The sequence below is a fragment of the Aulostomus chinensis genome, chromosome 20 (assembly GCF_037954235.1).
Source record: "Aulostomus chinensis isolate RoL2024-O1b breed Wild chromosome 20, RoL_Achi_v1.0, whole genome shotgun sequence".
In the NCBI taxonomy this organism is placed as follows: domain Eukaryota; kingdom Metazoa; phylum Chordata; class Actinopteri; order Syngnathiformes; family Aulostomidae; genus Aulostomus; species Aulostomus chinensis.
Window position 1 is genome coordinate 23,868,042 of NC_141339.1, and position 18,076 is coordinate 23,886,117.

At 51.1% G+C, this 18,076-nt stretch overlaps 1 protein-coding gene across 5 annotated transcripts; it reads left to right on the forward strand.

Moving 5' to 3' along the window:
- The first annotated feature begins 12,841 nt into the window (after positions 1–12,841).
- On the forward strand, positions 12,842–16,660 carry LOC147243368 (uncharacterized). 5 transcript variants are annotated; one of them, XM_086189667.1, is made up of 3 exons: positions 12,842–12,891; positions 15,655–15,846; positions 15,911–16,660. In XM_086189667.1, the coding sequence occupies exons 1-3, from the start codon at positions 12,889–12,891 to the stop codon at positions 16,160–16,162; spliced, it is 447 nt and encodes a 148-aa protein (XP_086045793.1). In that variant the 5' UTR covers positions 12,842–12,888; the 3' UTR covers positions 16,163–16,660. The 5 variants fall into 5 exon arrangements, 2 of the variants coding, with proteins under 2 accessions (XP_086045793.1, XP_086045792.1); XM_086189666.1 differs by lacking the exon at positions 12,842–12,891 and adding an exon at positions 13,860–14,227; XR_015110612.1 differs by lacking the exon at positions 12,842–12,891 and adding an exon at positions 14,371–14,921.
- Positions 16,661–18,076: the final 1,416 nt, after the last annotated feature.

Consider the following 18,076-nt stretch of genomic DNA (forward strand, 5'->3'; position numbering starts at 1 on the left):
CGCCAAATCATCACACACCCAAAAAAAAACAAAAAAAAGAAACCCCAAACCCCTCCAGTGAGCTGCTGCTGGCGAAGCTCTGGCCTCGCTCGTCCCATCTGACTGCTTCTGTAAATAAATAACAACAACAAAACAGCAACAAGAGGGTGACACCCGGCAGAACCCGCTCCACCATATGGGACCTGCTAGTTGGCGAGGCGCGGGGGTCACAGATGGCGGAGCCCCCACGCCGCCCCGCATTTTTCCGGGCTGCTGTGCTTTTAGGTCGTCCCCCGATCACTAACCCGTCTTTCCCTGCTAATTTCTTGATTGTTAACAGCGGCTCAGATGGTAAAACACAATAGCAAATAAATAACCAAAGGGAGCAGAATTAAAGGGGCCTTATTATGAGACGGCTGCTGGATGACTCACTTTGCATTAGGCTTTGAAGACGGTCCCTGGCGGCCGGCGGCCGGCGCTCCAGCATTAAAAGCCTGTGCATCTTGGCACCTTGCTCAATAGAAAAGCAGGCGGTTGATCTGCGCTGCATTAGCGCTGAGCCTTTGTTCTCCCCAAGGAACGTCAAATGGAGAGACGGCTCCCCGAGACATTTTAGAGACACGTTCCCCTCAAAGGCAGCTGAGCAGGAGCAGGATGAAGCGGGCTCAGGGTATTAGAGCTGCACGTATCCTACTCATCCGATGGTAAACAGGGACGGACGCAAGCGGCGGAAAACTCTGAGGTCGCATGAGAGGATCTGATGCTGGCTCTCGTTCTTTCATTCGTCCTCTCTTTCCTTCCTCTCAAGGATGTTCATACGCTCGCTGATTAAATACTTAAATCTGTGGCGTGTTTCCTGCATTTGCTTGAAGTGACACCAAAAAGGGTGTTTTACCTTTCAAGTACTCAGAAAGACATTTGTTACTTTTGTGACTCCACAATGCAGCCAAGCACAATTAGCTTGAAGCTAATGGAGGCTAAAGGCTAACAACAGCTAAACACGTGTGGTAGAATCCAGGTGTTGTCGATCAGTTATCAAGAAACGCTTCCCTCTGAGATCAAAGCAAACTCACGAGAGCACTTCTTGCACTAGCAGGAGTGGGCGTGGCCAGCTGTGGAACCAACTTGTTCCTCCTATCAAAGTTCATGGTAGAACGATAAAGAACACAAAGGTTTTTCCAGGAGATTCAGCTGAGAGGTCGTCAGAATACATTTCTCCTGTTTTACTGTTGTTAGCTGTCAGTCTCCGTTAGCGTCGAGCTAAAGCTACATGGCTCTTTCTGTATTCTGGAGTCACAGAAAATCTCTTCTCATTTGTGAGAAGTTGAAAGGCAAAAAATAAAATTTCGATGAAGCTCTGCTTGAAGAGACATGCTAGCGACAGATGCTAGCACCTGAGGGCTTCGGCCGTGTTGCTGGCTCACCCCGGGCTGTGGTTCTGACTCCTGTGTGGGCCCGTGTTTGTTTCCGTGACGCAGGAACATACGTGGAACGGAACCCCTTCACTCCCAACGTACCCTTGACTTTTTCATGATGTGAAGCTGAAAACCCTCAGTTGGTCTTTTCCTCTCCATCCAAACCTCCCTCGCTGTGTTGTTGTCGTTCAGTCTTATAATCCTGCTGCTGCTTCGGTCCCGATCGGCCCGCTGCTGCCTGGCGGTTCCTCGCGGCCCCAGGTCCCAGGGGAGATCAGGTGGTCGGGGCCCTGTGGACGGTTACCTGGCAGCCGTGGCGGCGGGGGAGCCGAGGGTCCCCGAGCACAGCAGCACTCAGCCTTGATCCTCCTCTGTGCAGCAGCTGCGTCCGTGGCCCAGTTTATCTTACATCTGCGAACACGGTTTTATCATACATGATCACCTGAGAATTCAGCCGACACAGGAAGGTGTGGCGGCGCCACCAGTAGCGTTAGGATGCAGTACAGAACACTTTCAAGGAAGAACGTTCAAGTCAAGTAACGTTCAGGTTCTGAAACAGGCAGCAGAAGGTTGGTGAAACATTTCTGATCACTTTCCCTCTGAAATCACTGGACTGACGGTGAATGTGTAGAAATGTCTTCACGGTGGGGCCGCTCAGTTCTCAGCCAATACGCCAGAGGAGGCGTTGCTATGGAAATGGTTTCACACAACATAAAACGATGCAATATCAACTTCTTTATTCCTTTTTTGGTCGTCTTTCCAAGTGCATCCTGTTCTCCATTCGCTCAGTAGGATCATGCAAATACCGTGGTGGAGGGGGGCGGAGCCTGGGCCAGGTAGAACCCGTTCAGTTTGGGGTCTGATGAGTCATAGCGCCACCTAGTGTTTACAGGAAGACATTTACACCACAGTGTAGCATCCGTCTGCTTCTTCAGGGCCGGTTCCCCTCATGTCTGCTGGTTCTTCCCAGCTCTCTGAGGTTTGACTTCCTTCCGGCTGTAAAGAATTTCTTATTTGGTGGAACCTCACTGATTCGGGCCTCCGCCCCCCCAGGACGCTGATCCGGACCGTCCAGCTGCTCCCAGGTCTCGTCGTCCAACAGATTGAGATGCAGCCGGACCCTCAGACTCGGGGCTGTTCACCTCAGATAGCCTCCTCCAGCCTGGTCCTCTTTCATCCCCTCCTCCCTTGTTCCCTTTTGCTTTCATTACAACTGAAGGAGTGTGTGTGTGTGTGTGTGTGTGTGTGTGTGTGTGTGTGTGTGTGTGTGTGTGTGTGTGTGTGTGTGTGTACTGGGAGGGGTCGGGGGGTGCAGTGAAAGAAGATGGACTTCTGTGCGCTTTGCTAGCAGCAACAGCTTTTTCTAATCCTAGCCCCAAGCTGCACTGTGCACTGAAGCAAGCTATTACATGGCAACAATTAAGAGGCTGCGGCGCAGCACCTGGTCCTCGCCATTCGCCGGCCTTCAGCGGCAGCTGACGATACAGTACCCCCCCCGCCGCCAGGTGGTTCCACTTCAATCACATTAGCTAGTCACTGTAGGGTTAATAAAGACACTGTCCCTCCCTCAACCCAGGCTGCTTCTTTTCTTGTAGCAAATCTGAGCATGAAGCATTTTAGAACTCGTTAAAATTAAGATGCTCCGCCGGTGCGAGATAATTAAAGCAGCAAAGACGAGCTCCTTGGAATCTAATGTTTCAGGAAGGGGGAGGGGCCGCGGGGTCCCTGTCTGCTTAGTAGTCCATTTGTACAAAGAGCAGAGGATCATAATAGACCTTTTCATGGATAGACAAAACAGATGGAGGCCAATTGAAATGAGACAGTACATATCTGCCCGGATACTGGTGATGTGGAGGGATTCACAAAAACAAGTGGGAGCGGTGGCGGCGGCGTGCTTTTGTCTGCCTGGGCCGCTCGAAGCGTTATCACACTGAAAACAGCGTGGAAACCAAAACCTGTAAATAAAGGAGTTTGGCTGAGTGTGTCAGGCGCACTCTCAATGGCGGTTGATGAGCAGATGCACGCGGTGACATTTAGCGCAGCGCCGCCTCCTTTCAGCAGGACGCTAATGGTCCGCCTCTCAATTTACCTCCTGTTGCTTTGTTGTTGTTGAAATTCTCATGAAAACAGTTTAAATCTTTTGATGCGTTTGAAGAAGTGACAGTCGATCGTTTGTCGGCCGTGTCGGTTCAGGCACGTTGATGGAGGGACTCCACCGAAACTGGGATCGGGTCCTTGAACGTCCCGTTTGCTCCTTTTTTGTCTCATCTTATTTCGCTCCACTTCAGCAGGATGTTGTCAGAACAACAGCTGGAGAACGTTTACCTAAGTCCTCTGGAGAACCACACAGGAACGTGTTCTTTCCATCCCAAAAGTCGTCCTCCTGTCACGACAGCGGGATCAACGAGAACAGAGTACGTGGAGACGCGTTCCAGTCGGACTCAACGACCGTTCTTTGTTGTTCTTGATTCACTCGCTGCGTTTTCATTTCCATCAACTGAGCTTTTTTTTGGTTTGGTTTTGTTTTTTGTTCTGTGATTGAAAACGTTCTTTATTAAGAAACGTGTCTTTTTCTGCTGGTGAAGCAGCAACAGATGAAATAAGAACCTTGAGTTAAGTCGACCTCCATGACTCAACGAGACCGGGATGAAAAATTCGGAAATATTTTAAATTCCTGAGATGTTGGGAGGTGACGAGCGACTCATGACGTCTGGGTTTTTTACATCCGTCGTAGTTTGAACAGAACGCGTGGCGTCCCTGCGTGGACCTCGACTGTGTTTCATGTCTGCTTTCCTCAGAAGCATCACGAGACACATCAAAGCCCCGAGGCTGAGATGGAAGGAGAGGGGAGGCGGGGGAGGGGGTGAGGAGGGGGAGGGGGTGCAGGATGCTCGCACTTTAATCTTCTTTATCCGCTGATGTGAGGACAGAGCCTCCAAATTCCATTTATAAGAGAAATACTGATGCAAAAAGGCTGAGCGTGTCTTTCTACCACAGCGAACCAATTGGGATGCAAATGTGCCGCCTTTGAACTGCGTAAAGTGGCATAATGGGATGATCCATAAATTATTAATCAGTGTTGGTTTAGAGCCCAGAGGACGCTGACATCACCCCACGCCCGCCGGATCCACCGCTCCTCCTCTGGCGTTGACAGCGGGGAGGACGCCCGGGCCTCCAGGTAGAAGTCGTTCCCTCGACTTCGTCACTTTGGTTTTCAACAAATTATTCATCTGAGGAGAAAAGATGTCAAATCACGAATCGCCGAAAACACGTCCGGCTTTTTGGAAATCTAAATTTTGGTCGAACCGACAGCCTCCTTTTTCTTTCGAAACGTAGAGTTTTATGTATTTATTTTTACATTTTTATTTCATTCAGCAAAATAATTGAGTTTTTTTTCGAGCATCGAGTTCTTGATTCATTGAGGTTCTGGTTCTGGCGGCAGCAGCGTAGGAGCCGACATCACGACGGCGGTTTTCTGTGTTTCTGAGTGGAGATGAAACAGAAAAACTGTTCTAGGAAGTTCCAGAGGGAAGTTTTGTGATAAATGAATGTAAACAGTGAGGAAGCTGCAGTGAGAATCTTTTGTCTCCACCTTCTGACAGTGGCGGTCGTGACAAACAACTGACAGCCTGTGCTTCGGTTGTAGGCTCCGCCCACTCCGCCATCACTGCGGCAGCTTCAACAACAGTGGATAAACTGTTAACAGAGAGCTACGCTAACTCTTCCCATCCACTGCCATTCACTGTGCGAAGCTAACTAGCACCTTCCTACCTGTTTTTTGGGGAGGCGGACAGAAGGAGTCTTCCTCCAAACGTGGGCGTGTTCATGTGCCACATGGAACTCTGACAGTTGACACGTTTGCTCTCCATCTCATTCTCCTCTCAGACGAAGAAGACCTGCGCCTCTCAGAGATGAAGACGATGGTTTCATTAAACCTGACTTCTGTCCTGCGTGTTCGTCACACTCACGCACACCTGTCACCAGGTGTCACTAATCCCTGGTACCTGCCTCCTGACCCGCCGGGCCCCTCCCATTGTTAGGGAAGCGGGATTAGTGACGCTCTGAGTGACTCGGCATTATTGTGTTGCGTTGAGGAAGTCCAACACCATCTTTCCACGGGGATCCACGCCACAGGCTGTACAGACATGCAGGCGGTGGAGCTGATAGGCTGGAAGGCTGCTGGGCCTCCACGCCAGAGCACGCTGTAAAAAGTCCCAGTCCCGGCGTGATGTTTTACCTCCAGAACCTGACGACTCGTGCACAGCACAGGAACGCGTCAGAGCCAGAGGCTTCAGGGGGAAGTGCTGACATCCTGACGTCCCTCTGACCTGCCGCTCCCACACGCCCGACCGCTGCAGCCATCTCTTTCCCTGCGTGTGCATTCTTTGTTTCATAGAACACAAACGTATGAAGGCTGTCAACTTAATCATCGACTCACAATCTCATCCTGACAGTGGTTCATCTTTTTGTGTTTTTTTGTGGGCAAATCTGTTGCGTTTATGGAACTTCCTTCGCCTCACATCAGCTTCCTGTTGATACTGGAATCTCCGGGTCAGTGATTCCCACACAGGCATTTAAATGACAAGAAATATAAAAACCTGCAGGTTGACCCAAGTGGGAGAACTCTCAGTGATGAGCCGCGCCGTGACGGCTCGTAGTTTCACCGACGGGCTTATAAAGGTCCACAAGCGCCAGAGTTTGATGTTTGGAGCTGACATGTTTAAGTACACGACCCGTCCAGGGTGAACCCCGCCTCTCGCCCAGTGTTAGCTGGGATAGGCTCCAATTTAGAGTCTGGATTAACCTGGTCCCCTCTTGATGTCTTTGGACTGTGGAGGAAGCTGGAGTACCAGAGAGAACCCAGCAGGAACAGGGAGAACATGGAGACTCACCCAGAAAGACCCCGTGCTCCAGCCGGGGCTCCACCCACAACCTTCTTGCTGGGGGGCCACAGTGAGGACCACTGCTCCACCGGGCCGCCCCAATTTCAAAATAATTTGCTAGATCAAAATACCAAACGAACCAAGTTTGTCCTCTGAAATGGCAGCAAACCACTGATTCTCTGACTCGTGCTGGAGCCCCCCCCAGCCCCCCCCCAGGCCCCCCCCCCCCCCACACACACACACACACCTGAATTATTTCTCAGTCCACTGATGCATCCCGCTCAGTTTGTGCCTCCTCTGACTTCTTGTCTGCATTCAGACATTTTTTGCAGCGAGTGTGTGGTGGCCAGACTCGGAGCAGCTGGTCAGTTAGCAGGCCACATCAGCGTCAGGCCGCCTCACTGATAATGGGATTAGCTTAAGCCAGGCAGCAGGGAAAGCAGAGAGGGGAGGAATGAGGGAGGGAGGGGTGAGTGATGGAGATGGTGGGGGAATGGGGGGTTGGACCAGCTCCCTGTAAGCTACCAAACCCAGAACTGCAGGCTGGAGAGCACAGGTACCAGCGGCTGGGCTGGTTCAGGGTTCAAATCATGGCGGATCGGCATCCTGGCCGTCGGAGACGGAAGCTTTTATAAAACGCTTTTTTTATTCCTGTCAGTGCAAAACAAGATGAACCTGTGAGACAGATATTCTTTAGCGGCGCTGAGGCTCCGCCCCTCCACTCACCTGCCGTGGAGGAGTGGGAGCCTTGCAGGGCTCTAATTGGCTCACAGCGGCTCCAGCATCAGAGCCAGCAGCCGTGTCTTCCGCTGCGCCCGCCGCGAGCTCTAATGGCTCCAGTCTTTGCCGAGGGAGTGCAATCCTGGCAGGACGAGAACGCCCTTCAGTCAACACATTACTTCCTCCAAACCAGCCGCCACCACAGCAGGAGCACTACCACATAATTCCACCCTAAAAGCCCCCGGGGCTCCTGTTGAGGCTGGGGAGGATTTTAGGGGATTGATCTGTGAGAGTAGATGGATGTGTGAGAGCCGCCAGAGCTGCCTATTGATCTGAGATGGCGTGGAGGATGAATCCACGATAACAAAGGTCACTGCTCCTTAATCCTGGTCTTTAATCAGGACTCTGATCCGTCAGGTAGTCACAAAATAAGAGATATTTCCCAGGTTGAGAGCCAGAATCTCACCAGGATCCATCTTGGAGGACAATACAAAAAAAGGAAAGTACACTTTCTGAATCTGTGAATGATTTGTTTTCAGTCGACGCTGAGGAGGCACTGAAATCTTTAAGAAGTGAAGATTTCTACCCCCGAGAGTGGAAGATTTGCTTTCCACAAAATGACATCACAACACAAATGTTATAATTTCCCCCCCCCCAAAAAACATGACTTTTTCTTTTGAAATGCCAGGACTTTACAGTATCCTGACTTTGAAAAACATCCTCAGTCTCCAGAGACGCCACAGTCGGTCCAATCAACAAAGCCCCTCCCCGAAAATATCCATCCGTCCCAAATAAGAGGAAGGCGATTCACACACACACACACACACACACGCACGCACGCACGCACGCACACACACACACACACACACACACACACACATACACTTACATACACTCTGTTCCCTTGAGGCACCTGACACATGCAGCTGCCTCTTGTTCTGACACGTTCATACAAGTCATTCCAACATGCTGCTGAGTAGCATCTCAGACAAGACACACACACACACACACACACACACACCTACACACACACACCCCTCAGGAACATCTCACTTCAACCTAACAGAAGAACGTTATTGGTCCTACTGTCTCAGCAGGTTCTGGGACCTTGACACCGGGGGAACGTTCTCAGAGCATTTTGGAAACACCTGTGTGTGTCATGGTGGGGGGGGGGACTTTGCACACAGACTCCTGAAGCCCCCTGGAGGTCATTTCTTAGGGGGGTTCACAGGTGACCAGGACAGCCGGTTCTTGTGGGTCCAGACGTGACATCAGAGCAGCGTTTAATGATGAGATGTTGACCTTGAAATAAATACGGTTCCTGCTAATTAGATCGTTTAACTCATGAGAAGTTAACGAGGGAGGACGAAGGCTTCCAGCAGCAGATGCACGAACAGGAAGCAGCAGGGGGACGAATTCTGGCGGAAAACCCTAATGAGCTTGTTGAATAAACTCCAACCTAATTAAAGACACTCTCTCTCTCTCTCTCTCTCTCTCTCTCTCTCTCTCTCTCTCTCTCTCTCTGTGTTTGCCATGTTACTGGCGTGTTTTGTTTCTTCGACCTTTTAGGCTTCATTTTTTAATTCATTGTATCTAATGATTAAAAAATACAATATTTTCGTCCAACGGCAAGTTAGCATGTCAGGGAGGAGATGTGTTTGTAGTCCAACAGGAAGTTAGCATGTCAGGGATGAGGTATTTTTGTAGTCCAACAGGAAATGAGCATGTCAGGGATGAGGTGTGTTTGTAGTCCAACAGGAAGTGAGCGTGTCAGGGAGGAGGTGTGTTTGTAGTCCAACAGGAAGTTAGCATGTCAGGGATGAGGTATTTTTGTAGTCCAACAGGAAATGAGCGTGTCAGGGATGAGGTGTGTTTGTAGTCCAACAGGAAGTGAGCGTGTCAGGGAGGAGGTGTGTTTGTAGTCCAACAGGAAGTGAGCGTGTCAGGGAGGAGGTGTGTTTGTAGTCCAACAGGAAGTGAGCGTGTCAGGGATGAGGTATTTTTGTAGTCCAACAGGAAGTGAGAATGTCAGGGATGAGGTATTTTTGTAGTCCAACAGGAAATGAGCATGTCAGGGATGAGGTGTGTTTGTAGTCCAACAGGAAGTGAGCATGTCAGGGATGAGGTGTGTTTGTAGTCCAACAGGAAGTGGTCATGTCAGGGATGAGTTGAAACTGGCGTGGCTTGGGATGAGGGAACCTTATTCCTGGCTTGTACGATTCCGTCCCTCCAGGCCAGCCTGCTCTCTGGCGGTTCTGGTGGAGCTGCTGGTGCTGTGGAACGAAGCCTGAGCTCATCTACTCCTGCATCGGACACAAGCTGCCCCCCCCCCCCTTCCTGACACACACTCACACTCGGCCAGCCTTCCTTTGTCTGGCGTGTCCACATGCATCTGTCATGCATGGCGGCGTTGGCACTGACAGTCTGCTATTGTCCCCCCCACAACCCCCCCGTCACCCCACTTCAACAGAAAACAGCCACAGTTTGGGGTAATTGCTGCTCCTAATTAGTTTACACACACACACACACACACACACACAAACACACACACACACACACACACACACACACACAAATTATGATTAAAAGTCTAAATCCTGTGTAAGAGAAGCTCCACTACAACACCAAGTCGTACTCTCCGAGGCGTCCCTGTCGATGGTTCAGCTGGGGGTTTGTGATTCGCTCCCGTGGGGCTCGGAGGTCAGAGGTCACTGGAGCTGAACACAAGTTCAGAACTGAACAGAAGTATGTGAATTATAAACTCTGGGTTCTGTAGCGAGGACCACACCAGTGTGACCAGTGTGATCTGTGTGATGTTTGGAGCTTCCATGCTGTTTCTGACCTGTGCTCTTCTGGTCTGGGACTGGCTGAGGGGGGCTCCCAGGTTCCATCCCCCCGTATTTCCTGAAGGGTCTGATCAGAGTCGCCCAGTCTGGTGGCTGTTGACCACCATTACAGCTTGAATAGTGGCTCGAGCGAACGGGGCCTTGAGGCGAAGCGTTGGCAGCAGCTGGAGACGATGTACCAGGCGTGAGACGAGAGTTGAGACGGCAGTTTGGATGGTCAGAAAGGTCCATAGGGACGTGACGCGAGGGAGCAAATCCCAGCGGGTTCTTGAGTGCCCTGATTCATCGGCGCCGCGGGTTCAGTATCGTGTCTGAAAACCGTGGACTCTTGTGGGACGCGAGCGGGATTCAGGACCATGAATCAGCATAGAGTCTGAGCATGAAGTGATGACACATGAAACCTGAGGTTCTTCAGGTCCCACCGCCACCTGCGTGCAACAGACCAGAGGGCAGCAGGTCCAAGTCTTCCTCTGAGCGACTCTGATGAACTGAAGGTGACAGGAGAGCGACTCAGCGCTCCAACGAACACAACTGAGATCCTGTTGCTCCGAGCTGCAAGCTGTTGTCATGGACGCTGTAACCTGATAGTAATCAGGGCTCCGTACTGGGAATACACACAGGCTCCTCCGCTCGCAGTAATCGCCGGAGCGTGCCCTCGCCCGGCTCCCAGGAGCCCCAACACCGCCGCAGCCCTGATTTAATCTGCTCATTATTACACGGAAAAATACTGACAAAATAAATCAGCAGGTTTGGGAATCATCGGTGCGGCTGCGTGATTTGCATTCTACACGGCAGAAGCCCTTTAGAAAATACACGCTTGAGGTGTTGGCAATTTAGAAGACTCACAACAACTCTGGTGTCTGCATAAATTCCAGGATCTGTTTCATGATCATCGGAACCGGACGGTTTGGATCAGGAATGTGAAACCGCTCCTCGAAGAGGAAACGGCTCAGTTTCTAAATGTTCTAATGACAATAAAGCCGGTCTGACGCCAGAGGCTCCCTCCTCCTCCTGAGCTGATTGAAGGTCAGGAGGAATCTGTGTGTGTGTGTGTGTGTGTGTGTGTGTTCTTGTATTCGCTACATATTGAGGACAAGAATACGTCTTTCACCAACCGAGTGAGGACATTTTTGGAAAGTTCAAAGGCTCATTTGAAAATCAAGACTTGGTTTTAGGGTCAAGGTTAGAATCAGGTTCTGGTTGGGGTCAGGGGTCAGGGGTCAGTTGAGATGGTTAGGTTTAGGGTCAGGGGCTCGGGAGTGCATTACATTAATGAAAGTCCTCACAAAGGTATAAGTACAAGGATGTGTGTGTGAATCATGCAAACGATCTGCAAACTGGGGTAAAAGTTGTGTTTGAGCGTGGCAACGGCGCCGTGAGTCACGCTGCTCCGACACGCCTGCTGTCTGCACAAGAACCTCGATCCATCAAAGGCTCTGACTGTCAGTCAGGAAAGTAGTTCCGGCTACGTGTCTGATTCTACCACTACAAAGTCTCCTCATCACCAAGGTTACACACAACCCTCGCTGTATTAATGCAGGTTAACATGAAGCTAAGCTAACACTTCCCACTGCTAACAGCCAGACTTTCTCCTCTCTGTAAATCTTGTTCCTACCAACGTCTGTAAAACAACACTCGGTGTAACTGCAGCTCCACGCCTCAGTCAATGGGAGACTGAACTGAACTTTGACACGTGGAGACTGAAGCGTCTTCCAAGAATCTGTTGAAGGCCATGAACGCCTGCGCCTCCTCCAGCAGGAACCCCATCAGGGGCCAAGTGGCTACGGGCCGTCCCGTCCTCGACAGACCTGCAGGACGAAGCCGGCGTGTGGGTCTGAGTCACAACATGGAAACATTTGGAGCTGTGAAGGAACCTGCAGTGTGTGGAGCTGAGGTGGAAACGTCCAACTGCAACTTGGGGCAGATTTTCAGACTCTGGCGCCATCTAGAGTACAAAAGAAAGAAGTTCATCTCTGAGCCTGCTGCCTCAGGAGGGTTTACAACCAGGGGGAAACCCAGAGCTGCTACTGGTTGCTATGGAAATATTAGTGGGATGCACATTAGCGGCATGTTCAGGTACTGGTTGTGTTTTGAATATCAGGTGGAGCAGTGGTCATCACCGTGGCCCCCCAGCAAGAAGGTTGTGGGTGAAGCAGTGGTCCTCACCGTGGCCCCCCAGCAAGAAGGTTGTGGGTGGAGCCCCGGCTGCAGCACGGGGTCTTTCTGGGTGAGTCTCCATGTTCTCCCTGTTCCTGCTGGGTTCTCTCTGGTACTCCAGCTTCCTCCACAGTCCAAAGACATCAAGAGGGACCAGGTTAATCCAGACTCTAAATTGACCGTAGGCGTGGCTGGGAGAGCCAATGGTTGTCTGTCTCTATGTGTTGGCCCTGCCATGGACTGGTGACCTGTCCAGGGGGAAGGCTGCTGGGATAGGCTCCACCCCCACCACCCTGAACAGGAGGAGAGGGGGAACATGGAGGGGTGGATGATGGACTCAAGTCTCTCACAGTGATGAAGGAACAGCGGTAAATATACGATTCACTGGCTTTTCCAGATGTTTGGAAGGAAAATTTGTTACTTTTCAATGTGTTTGTCAGTTTGTCGAACCTGAGAACGTCTATAAACTTGTTTCCATGCAGATATCAGCAACAAAATCAACCTGAGACGTTTCGGCTCCAGGGTTTCTGGAGCTGCAACTGAGATTAGAACTCAGATTAAATTTAAATGTTTGTCAAATATTTCATGCGGCAGGAATACAACGTTGATAAATTAGCAGCTGTATCCGGTTGTCTGACACTTTTAGGCTTTTTGTTGGAGGAAAGTTTTGTTTGTATTGATGGTAAATGTGTTTCTGTTGTTCTGTTGTCAGCTTCCAAGTCCTCATTAGTGTCAGGAACCTAAACCCACCAGCAGGTGGCAGTAAACGACCAGGATTAGAAACTTGATGTCACCTTGCAGCTCCGGAGCATGCTCAGTGGACAACCCCACGTGTGTTCATGTGTAACTTCCTGGTCTCTCTGCTGAGCTCCAGCCGCCTCCAACAGAATGGTGAGTGTCCAGACTTTCTCGAAACCCTCAAACTAAAATCCCAGCAGAGAACTGATGAGTCCACGCGCGGCGAGAACATTCATACCACCGTAGAAGACCTGGTCTCTAACCAGGATTTGCAGGGTTTCCCTCCACCAATCAGGATTACAGGATTACATAAAAACTATGATGCTGAGTCACACCAAACTGGGTGGAGGGGCGGAGCCTGGGACCAGTAACTTTGACCCCTAATGGGTTAAAGTTGGGCGGCCCAGTGGAGCAGTGGTCCTCCCTGTGGCCCCCCATCAAGAAGGTTGTGGGTGGAGCAGTGGTCCTCCCTGTGGCCCCCCATCAAGAAGGTTGTGGGTGGAGCAGTGGTCCTCCCTGTGGCCCCCAGCAAGAAGGTTGTGGGTGGAGCCCCGGCTGCAGCACGGGGTCTTTCTGGGTGAGTCTCCATGTTCTCCCTGTTCCTGCTGGGTTCTCTCTGGTACTCCAGCTTCCTCCACAGTCCAAAGACATCAAGAGGGACCAGGTTAATCCAGACTCTAAATTGACCGTAGGCGTGGCTGGGAGAGCCAATGGTTGTCTGTCTCTATGTGTTGGCCCTGCCATGGACTGGTGACCTGTCCAGGGGGGAGGCTGCTGGGATAGGCTCCACCCCCACCACCCTGAACAGGAGGAGAGGGGGAACATGGAGGGAGGGATGATGGATGGATGGATGGACAGACAGATGGATGGATGGATGGACGATGGATGGGTGGATGGACGGACAGACAGATGGATGGATGGAGGGATGGACACACAGACAGATGGATGGATGGACGGACAGACAGATGGATGGAGGGATGGACGGACAGACAGATGGATGGATGGATGGACGATGGATGGATGGATGGACGGACAGACAGATGGATGGATGGACGATGGATGGATGGACGGACAGACAGACAGATGGATGATGGATGGATGATGGACGGACAGACAGATGGATGGATGGATGGACGATGGATGGGTGGAGGGATGTGTTCGGGTTACTGGTCCCAGCTGAAAGAGTTCCCATGAATGTGTATCTCCAGTCAGAGTGGATCACGGATCACACAGCTGGATTTGACGACCTGGATGACATCAGACGATGCGGAGAGTTTTTTGGACAGTTTAGCTGCCGTTAGCCATCAGCCTCCATTAGCATGCAGCTAAATATACGTGGCTGGTAGGTGGAAAACCCTACTTAGTGAGCTGAATACTCTGATTAGTGAGTACTTGGGGAGGAATTATACACGTCTCCCTCTCTGTGGCCGTGGGCGCCGTCACCTCAATGTCAGCGTTGCTTCTTCAGCGAATTCTTCAGCTTCTCAAGGTAAAAAAAAAACAGTCAAGCTGGGTGATTCGCAGTGCTGGAGGACAGCTATGACATCACAAGTGCAGAGCCATGTGATGGCGGCAGGTCTCTGGAAGCTCTCCGTGAACCCAGGCATGATCAGCATGAGCCACATTAATGTCAGATCATGTGACGCCCTCCTCCCTCGGCGGGGTCAGAGGTCGGGCTGGTGTTTAGTTAAGCGCACTGATCCTGTTAAAGGTCTGAATGGACCACACACACGCTCTCTCTCTCCCTCTCTCTCTCTCTCACACACACACACACACACACACACAGGACAAAATAACCAGCCCTTTCAATCTGGACTTTGTCATTTAGGAGTGTTTCACTCTGAGCCACGAGTCAAACAGTAACAGTTTCTGTCCTCACCTGTGCGCCCAGGTCGCTTTCTAAAGGCTCCGCCCACATTTAAACACATTAATTCGGATAAATTAGTTTTTCTTTGTTCTTCTTTCAGCTGCCAATCAAATGATCGCGACAGCAGCTGAGCTGTGCTGTCAGGGCGCTCGCCGTCTGACTCATACTTCATGATTTTAGCAGATTCGTCTCAAACCTCAGCCGTTAAATCCGAAAGAAAAGAGTCGATGCAGCGGGTGGAGCCCTGCCGGTGTCGGCGGAGCCAGCATCCGGCTGACAGAAGGAGAAACCTCATTCACTCGTTTACCGGCAGCAAGTAAGAAATGAGAGGCAGGGAACGAGACACTTGTGTGGCCTCATGAACGAGTTCATCTGACGCTGAAGGTTTGAACGCGTTCTGCTTCTTCTTCTGCTGCTGCTTTAAAACTGCAGCTGCCAGCTCGACTTCCTGCGCTGCCGATGTTGTCGATCAGCAAAGAAGAGTGGATTTCCTGTTTGTTGTGATGGTGTTGTGATGGTCTGAGCCGCTGGGTGAGCATTGCAGGGCGAGGAGACGACGCTGCTCTGGGACGCGGTCACGGCCGTTGTGACGTCACAGCTGTAAACTTTTTTATTTATTTTTGCTCTCAGAGTTGTGTGTAAAATTCCCAGAGAAATGAATTCAAATGCCAAAAACGCCACGCAATGGAAATCAGCCTGGACCTCCGCCAGGTTTCCAAAGTCTTGATGGAAGTAAAGAAAGTCAAAGAGAAGGAGGAGACAGGGAACGTGTACACAGAAAGTACTGCGTGTGTACTATGGGTGTGCCAGTGTCACATGAACAGATATGTGACGGTTGTACTGGTCGTCAGTATGGAGTAATCCTGAACACTGCATTTGATTGCAGTATAACTGTCGTGCCATGCAGTACATTGAGAGTATTTGTGCTGTGCGTGACCCCCAGCTCATCCTGAGTGGGCGTTTGCAGGACGGTCTCGTGGTGGCGAGGACAGGACGGATGCGCTGAAGCACCTGTGGAGCCGTTCAAATGAATCTGTTCCTCCCCTCAGAGTCGAGCAGCGGCAGGATCGTCGCTGCAGGTCCATGCGGTCCGGTTCTGCCCGGGTCAGGAGCTGCTGGGGTGTCTGCAGGCATTTGTGGAGGAGAGGAACCTCAAAGCGCCATTCATCATCACCTGTGTGGGCAGTGTCACCAGGGCAGCGCTCCGCCTGGCCAACGCCACGTCACTAAACACCAACGAGGTAGTTGGCTGACGTGAGAACCCTGCTGCTGGGGCTGGAGTCATGATGTCAGTTTCTCCTTCAGGTGATCCACCTCAGCGGGCGCTATGAGATCGTGTCCCTGGTGGGCACGCTGAACCGGGACGCCCACCTCCATGTCTGCCTGTCAGACACGGAGGGCAAGACCGTCGGCGGCCACGTGCTGCGGCTGGAGGTGTTCACCACAGCTGAGGTGGTCATTGGCGAGGCTGTCGACCTGCACTTCACCCGCGAGATGGATGGAGGGACTGGCTTCCCTGAGCTGGTGGTAGAGGGGCGCTCACAGCTGGACCAGTGAGCCTGGCAGGACCCATGAGACCCACAGGTGACCCGGACCAGCAAGACCTGATCCAGGTTTTAGAAACATTTTGAGGGAAATGAGGAAGGAGGTTAATGATCATTAACCAACTATTAATCTGAGTTTACTTGTGTAGCAATCATATACAAACACAATGGCAAGTGCCCCCCCCCCCCACACACACAAAACCAATAAATCATGGACCAGCCTGACAGATACACATCACGAGCAGGAACCCTGAATAATATCAGCAGTAATATTTGAAAGAGTAAAACTATGAATTCATGTTCATGTTGAAACCAAATTAACGGGAAAGTTGAAAATACTTCAATAATCCAAATTTTACAGATCAAAATCATGAGGGGGGAGTTTCACTGAGTTGATTGAAACCAGAGCTAAAAGAGAAGAAATTCAGACGACATTTTTAAATGTTTGAGGCGTTGGAGAGCCGTTGTTGATGGACTGACAGTAAACGCAGCAGGTTGAAGCTGAATTAAATCAAACACTTTCAAAAAATTCTGTAGTTTTTCATCTTTGGCGTCTGTCTTGTTGGGGGGGATTCCTCCTTTGCTCACGCCGCCATCTGTTGTTGCAGGTTCAAGTTTGTGTCGTAAAAACCCAAGGATTGGTTTCATGTCTCAGTCGGCCGCAGGTCGGTCCTGCACGGATCGAGGTGTTCGTCCACTTCAGGGCTTCCGCCTCTGCGGCGTCCGAGGCTCACAAAATGTTAAGTTTCTTCCCAGATTGAACTGCAACACCCGCAGCAGCTCCCTGAGCCTCCGCTGCCCTGCAGGAGCCTCAGCGCTCTGCTAATGGATGTTAAACTGAGCCGTGGCCTGTCAGAGCCTCTCACCCCTGGCTGTGGCAGGACAAAGCAAGAACCCCCCCCCCCCAGGATTAGCTGTGACCCCAGATCGGTCACAGCTGAAGAAAGGGCGGCCGGTCTCCGTGTGGTGGGGGGCGGGATTTAATTCAGCTAATAGAGTTTAGCTGATGCTCACACTGACCGACTCGATCCTGCAGGTCCCTGTGATGACATTCAACTTTATTAAGTTCCAAGAAGATCATCAAGTGAGGGAAGGTTGTCAAACTCAGGCGGCGAGAGAACAAGAGCTCTGGATGTTCTGACGTTCCGTTGACGACGTGATCTTCACCGCAGAACCATCGACAGACGTAGACGACCAGAAATGATTTCAACTCCAGCGTCACTCCTGAGTGACTCCAGCGCGCAGGAAGAACCAGCCACATGCATTTAGCTTGTGGCTAACGGAGACTGACGGCTAACGGCTGATGCTGGTGATGTGAAAGAGTTCAGCTGCTCACACTCGTTCACGCTGAGCTGGATTGGAAGTGTTGTTTGTTTGTTTGTTTGTTTTGTTGCCTGCAGTTCCTGACTTCAAGAGTCATCAAGTCCTGCAGGGGAAGTCTTAGTGAGTTCAAGTCTAACGAGTCGTTATTCACGAAACCAGCGAGCCGCGAATGTTGCAGTTCAGTCTGCAACTAAGAACTGATTTTTCTGAACTGAACCTCTCAACCCCGTCATCGTCATGCAGCTGGACGGTTGTGCGTCATCATAAGTTCACTTTGACAAAATTATGGAGCTTTTAAAACAAACTTTCAAACATTTTTTCTCTGCCTGGAGGAAAATGTGAACTTCAGCTGTTGAAGATGCTCCTCTGGAGTTAAACTGAAGGAAACGAAACACCAGCAGCAAAATGGGGGCTTGCAGGTCTGCGGCGTTTGTGTCGCCTCCAGGATGACGAGTCCAGCCGCCACATTAAAGCTGAGCTACAAAGTGTCTCTGCTGCAGCTTTGTGCCTTTGTTGAGCCGTGTTGACGCTACATGGTGGTCGCAGCGTGTTGGTGGTCTGCCCCAGGGCCCCCTGGGACGCCGCAAACGCGTCCAACCAAGAG

Bases quoted from the DNA above. Each gene is read 5' to 3' on its own strand.
- LOC147243368 (XM_086189666.1), top strand. From the start codon at position 14,186: ATGTCAGCGTTGCTTCTTCAGCGAATTCTTCAGCTTCTCAAG. The intron at 14,228-15,654 runs GTAAAAAAAAAA...TCCTCCCCTCAG, and splicing joins GAATTCTTCAGCTTCTCAAG to AGTCGAGCAGCGGCAGGATC. The intron at 15,847-15,910 runs GTAGTTGGCTGA...TTTCTCCTTCAG, and splicing joins CGTCACTAAACACCAACGAG to GTGATCCACCTCAGCGGGCG.